This window comes from Salvelinus alpinus, chromosome 38 (genome assembly GCF_045679555.1).
Source record: "Salvelinus alpinus chromosome 38, SLU_Salpinus.1, whole genome shotgun sequence".
NCBI lineage: Eukaryota > Metazoa > Chordata > Actinopteri > Salmoniformes > Salmonidae > Salvelinus > Salvelinus alpinus.
In genome coordinates, this window is record NC_092123.1 from 1,661,501 (window position 1) to 1,667,500 (window position 6,000).

The 6,000-nt window shown below is 44.6% G+C and overlaps 1 protein-coding gene across 2 annotated transcripts in view; it reads right to left on the reverse strand.

Moving 5' to 3' along the window:
• LOC139566530 (unconventional myosin-X-like) overlaps nucleotides 1–6,000 on the reverse strand; it is a 64,592-nt gene that overhangs the window by 17,101 nt on the left and 41,491 nt on the right. For both annotated transcript variants that reach the window (XM_071387847.1, XM_071387846.1), the window contains exons 14-17: nucleotides 4,372–4,438; nucleotides 3,380–3,472; nucleotides 2,800–3,060; nucleotides 2,533–2,613 (exon numbers count right to left, since the gene is read on the reverse strand). In XM_071387847.1, coding sequence (XP_071243948.1) covers nucleotides 2,533–2,613; nucleotides 2,800–3,060; nucleotides 3,380–3,472; nucleotides 4,372–4,438 — 502 coding nt within the window. The remainder of the gene's footprint in view (nucleotides 1–2,532; nucleotides 2,614–2,799; nucleotides 3,061–3,379; nucleotides 3,473–4,371; nucleotides 4,439–6,000) is intronic.

Sequence of the window (6,000 nt, forward strand, 5' to 3'; positions counted from 1 at the left end):
TGTCTTACCCCACACAAATGTACACCATATACACTTCTGGTCAAAAGTTTTAGAACACCTACTCATTCAATGTTTTTTCTTAATTTTGACTATTTTCTACATTGTAGAATAATAGTGAAGACATCAAAACTATGAAATAACACATATGGAATCATGTAGTAACCAAAAAAGTGTTAAACAAATCAGCCTGGAGGTGTGTTGGGTCATTGTCCTGTTGAAAAACAAATGATAGTCCCACTAAGCCCAAACAAGATGGGATGGTGTATCACTGCAGAATGCTGTGGTAGCCATGCTGGTTAAGTGTGCCTTAAATTCTAAATAAATCACAAACAGTGCCACCAGCAAAGCAACCCCACACCATCACACCTCCTCCTCCATGTTTCACGGTGGGAAATACACATGCAGAGATCACCCGTTCACCTACTCTGCGTCTCACAAAGACATGCCGGTTGAAACCAAAGATCTCCAATTTGGACTGCAGACCAAAGGACAAATTTCCACCGGTCTAATGTCCATTGCTCGTGTTTCTTGGCCCAAGCAAGTCTCTTCTTCTTCTTCTTAGTTTCCTTTAGTAGTTGTTTCTTTGCAGCAATTTGACCATGAAGGCCTGATTCACGCAGTCTCCTCTGAACAGTTGATGTTGAGATGTGTCTGTTACTTGAACTCTGTGAAGCATTTATTTGGGCTGCAATTTCTGAGGCTGGTAAATCGAACTTATCCTCTGCAGCAGAGGTAACTCTGGGTCTTCCTTTCCTGTGGCGGTTCTCATGAGACCTAGTTTCATCATAGCGTTTGATGGTTTTTGCGACTGCACTTGAAGAAACGTTCAAAGTTCTTGAAATTTTCCGTATTGACTGACCTTCATGTCATAAAGTAATGATGGACTGTCGTTTGTTTTTGCTTATTTGAGCTGGTCTTGCCATAATATGGTATTTTACCAAATAGGTCTATCTTCTAAATAACCCCTACCTACCACTGATTGGCTCAAATGCATTAAGAAGGAAATAGATTCCACAAATTCACTTTTAAAAATACACAAATGTTCATTGAAATGCATTCCAGGTGACTACCTCATGAAGCTGGTTGAGAGAATGTCAAGAGTGTATAAAGCTGTCATCAAGGCTAAGGGTGGCTATTTGAAGAATCTCAAATATAAAATATATTTAGATTTTTTTTGGTTACTACATGATTCCATATGTGCTATTTCATAGTTTTGATGTCTTCACTATTATTCTACAATGTAGAAAATAGTAAAAAATTAAGAAAAACCCTTGAATGAGTAGGTGTTCTAAAACTTTTGACCGGTCGTGTATACAAAAGTACGTGGACACCCCTTCAAATAAGTGGATTCAGCTAGTTCAAGCCACTCCTGTTGCTAACAGGTGTATACAATCGAGCACACAGCCATGCAATCTCCATAGACAAACCTTGACACTAGAATGACCTTACTGAAGAGCTCAGTGACTTTCAACGTGGCACCATCATAGGATGCCATCTTTTCAACAAGTCAGTTTGTCAAATTTCTGCACTGCTAGAGCTGCCCCGGTCAACTGTAAGTGCTGTTATTGTGATGTGGAAATGTCTAGGAGCAACAACGGCTCAGCCGCGAAGTGGTAGGCCACACAAGCTCACAGAACGGGACCGCTGAGTGCTGAAGCGTGTAAAATCGTCTGTCCTCGGTTGCAACACCAACTACCAAGTTCCAAACTGCCTCTGGAAGCACAATAACTGGTCGTCAGGAGCTTCATGAAATGGGCTTTGATGGCCGAGCAGCCGCACACAAGCCTAAGATCACCATGCGCAATGCCAAGCATCGGCTGGAGTGGTGTATTGCTCGCCGCCATTGGACTCTGGAGCAGTGGAAACGTGTTCTCTGGAGTGATGAATCACGCTTCACCATCTGGCAGTCCAACGGACAAATCTGGGTTTGGCGGCTGCCAGGAGAACGCTACCTGCTTGAATGCATAGTGCCAAATGTAAAGTTAGGTAGAGGAGGAATAATGGACTGGGGCTGTGGAAATCTTAACGCTCCAGCATACAATGACATTCTAGACGTTTTTGTGCTTCCAACTTTGTTTGGAGAAAGCCCTTTCCTATTTCAGCATGACAATGCCCCCGTGCACAAAGCAAGGTCCATATAGAAATGGTTTGTCAAGATCTGTGTGGAAGAACTTGACTGGCCCACACAGAGCCCTGACCTCAACCCCATCAAACACCTGTGGGATGATTTGGAACGCCCGACTGCGAGCCAGGCCTAATCGCCCAACATCAGTGCCGTACCTCACTAATGCTCTTGTGGCTGAATGGAAGCAAGTCCCCGCAGTAATGTTCCAACATCTAGTGGAGGCTGTTATAGCAGCAAAGAGGGGACCAACTTCATATTAACACCCATGATTTTGGAATGAGATGTACGACGAGTAGGTGTCCACATACTTTTGGTCATGTAGTTTATGTAAAGTGATAGGTAGGACTTTTGGGGTTAATATAGATATGTAGTGTGAAAGACATAGATATGTAATAGATAATGCTAACCTTCTCGTTGTTGGGTTTGATGCAGCGCACAAAAAAAGGGTTGGACACACTCAGAGTTCCCATGAGGGAATGGAGAGAGTCCTGAGAGATAGACACAGAGAATCAGTACACACACACACACACACACACACACACACACACACACACACACACACACACACACACACACACACACACACACACACGCACACACACACACACACACACACACACACACACACACAAACACACACACACAAACACACACACACACACAACTTCTCTCACCCTAAACTGTGAGCTGACGGTAGGCTTGCGTCTGGCTGTTCCCATCTTCAGAGTCTCCTCACTGTTCCTGCTGCCCACTCTCTCAAACAGATCATAGATGAAGTCCAGTCTGCTCTCCTTCAGCATGTTGAGGATGTCATCTCTGAATGTATCTCTGTTCTTCTCCAGAACCCCGGTGACATCATACAGAACCTCTCCAGCATAGTGTCTGATGCCAAACTGATGGTCAGCCAGTCGAGGCTTCACATAGTAAGGGTTTGTCTGCAGAGGGAGAAGGAGACAAGTTATATCCCACCATATTAATGAATGTCACATAGTAGCATGGGTATGTGTATCACAGGAGGCTGGTGAGGGGAGGACGGCGCATAATAATGGTGGAATAGAGTGAATGGATTGCTATCAAACTATGTGTTTGATGAGTGTTATACCATTACGTACACTCTGTTCCAGCCATTACTATGAGCCAATCCTCCCCAATGAAGGTGCCACCAGTCACCTGTGGTGTTTGTGTGTGTGTGTGTGTTATGTTGGGTGGGGCGGGGTTGTTTGTGTGGGTCTGTGTGTGTACTGTATGACTCACAGAGTGCCTGCTGTGTAGTTTCTCCAGCAGTGTGAAGTCTGTCCCTTTGGGGAAGCGACTCTCCTCGTTGACCAACGCTAGCATCCCAAGTTTCTGGCAGAGACACACAACCAAAACATCAGATTAAATCTACTTCCCATGAACATTACATCAGCCTCAGTGTTGGGCTGAATCCTAAATAGCACCCTATTCCCTATATAGTGCACTCTTTTTTGGCCAGAGCCCCAAGGGCCCAAGTAATGGACTAAATAGGGTATACAGATGTAGGATCTTAATTTGGTCACCCTGTAGCAGGAGAACTTTCTTGCAATACTTGACATTTTAAACTTGTAGTGTATTTGAGATTTATTTTCTCCACACCCTTTTTTCTCCCCAATTTTGTGGTATCCAATTACAGTCTTACAGTCTAGTTACAGTCTTGTCTCATCGCTGCAACTCCCGTACGGACTCGGAAGAGGCGAAGGTCGAGAGCCATGCATCCTCCGAAACACAACCCAACCAAGCCGCACTGCTTCTTGACACAATGCCCATCCAACCCGGAAGCCAGCCCCACCAATGTGTCGGAGGAAACACCGTACACCTGGCGACCATGTCAGAGTGCACTGCGCCCGGCACGCCACAGGAGTCGCTAGTGCGCGATGAGACAAGGATATCCCTGCCGGCCAAACCCTCCCTAACCCAGACGACGCTGGACCAATTGTGCGCCGCCCCATGGGCCTCCCGGTCGCGGCCGGCTGCAACAGAGCCTGGACTCGAACCCAGAATCTCTAGTGGCACAGCTAGCTGTGTGTCCATAGAGAGGGAGTCCAGCGATGCAGTGCCTTAGACCACTGCGCCACTCGGGAGGCCTGTATTTGAGATTTAAAAAGGCTTCTAAAATGTCATCAGACTTGATTTTCCCATATAATAATTCCCATAATAATAATCCACTGGCTCAAATTAATATCCTACATCTGTAGAATGCCATTTGGGAGACAACTTTGGTCTCTTACCTTCTCTATGAGGTCCAGACACTCAGCGTTATCCATCCAGTCTATGGCTTCCCACTGGACTCCCTCTCTATGGACACACAGCGTTATCACAGGTAGAGCCCAACGTTGTTTCTGTCTCAGAATGTGTGTTGTATCTCAGCGTGTGTGTTTCTGTGTGTATATCTCAGTGTGTGTGTGTGTATCTCTGTGTGTGTGTGTGTGTGTGTGTGTGTGTGTGTGTGTGTGTGTGTGTGTGTGTGTGTGTGTGTGTGTGTGTGTGTGTGTGTGTGTGTGTGTGTGTGTGTGTGTGTGTGTGTGTGTGTGTGTGTGTGTTGTCATTACTGTCCTGTGAGGATCACAATGGGTAAGATCAGCTTGGCAATGATTGACAATAACCAGACCTTCTCTCACCCACAGAAAAGGGGAGGAGGGTACTGGGCCAGTTTGACAGTTCACACCCTGTTGTAAATTACAGGAGAGGGGGGGGCTCTTTCTCCCCCTTTAGTATCAACCAAAGGAATGTCTTTGTTTCACAGACAGTTTTCCCTCTTAAACTCTAACATGGTCAAAAGTGGATACTGGATCAATATTTCTAACATAAGAATGTAGGGAATGGTCAGTGGGGAGCTATAGAAAACTAATGTCATGTTGTTTTTTATTTTGTGATGTCATTAAAACTGGTATAAAATAAATACTGTAACTTGAAAAGTATTTACACTACAGGTATAAAGTCTCCATCCTTAACGTTGTGCATATAATATGAACAATTCTGAAAGTATTTGAGGGAGAGAATCTATCTCCTATAAACTGTGCATAGTAAGTAACCACGCCCGAGTGAGGTCGGAGAGCGTGTCAGACTGATGGAACAATCCCCTTTTGATGAGAGTGCATAAAAAGCCAACGAAAGTAACATTAGACTAGGAAAGACGAGGAGTTGCAGCCCACGTCTAAAGTGGTTTAAATCCTGACTATCAACATGAGGAGAAAGAGGCGAGAAGCTCACCTCAGACAATCACTGGCACAGTTGATTGGCTGTCCTAAGTCAGATATCGAGAAAAACGAATCTAAGTGAGACTATCCTACTACGCTCATCACCAATTGGAACCGTCGACACGGCTAGCTATCTTCCAGAGTGAACAACAGTAGAAGAGACGGATCCGGACCCTTTCGGACAACCAGAGCCTTACCAGCGTGCCGCTGAAAGGCCAACCCACATCCTTCCTAAGAAGGCCTGGTTCTGACCGAACAAAGGCACTCATACGTAAATACATTCATGATTTCTTATTCCAAACGGGCGGCGGTTCGTGTGCAACGTATATGATTAATGTGAGAATAGTTCTAAAATGTATCCACGATAAGTGTCCCTTTTTCTCTCGTTCTCGCCTCCCCACCCCTCTTCATTTGTTGTGTATAAGCCGCCATATTTTGTCAGTCTACATATTTTTGTCTTATGTAAACGGTGTATGTTTATTCTGTGTTATTATTTAGTTCGCTAATAAATAAATAATTCAACCAATTTGTGTAGTACTGAATCATGAGTGAGGCTAGGGTTTTTGCAGTCCCATAAGGTTACGACTGTCTAGAATGATGACATGATAAGAGGTAATGATTAATACGTTGACTGTTTTATGGATGTGATAGGTAAAGACC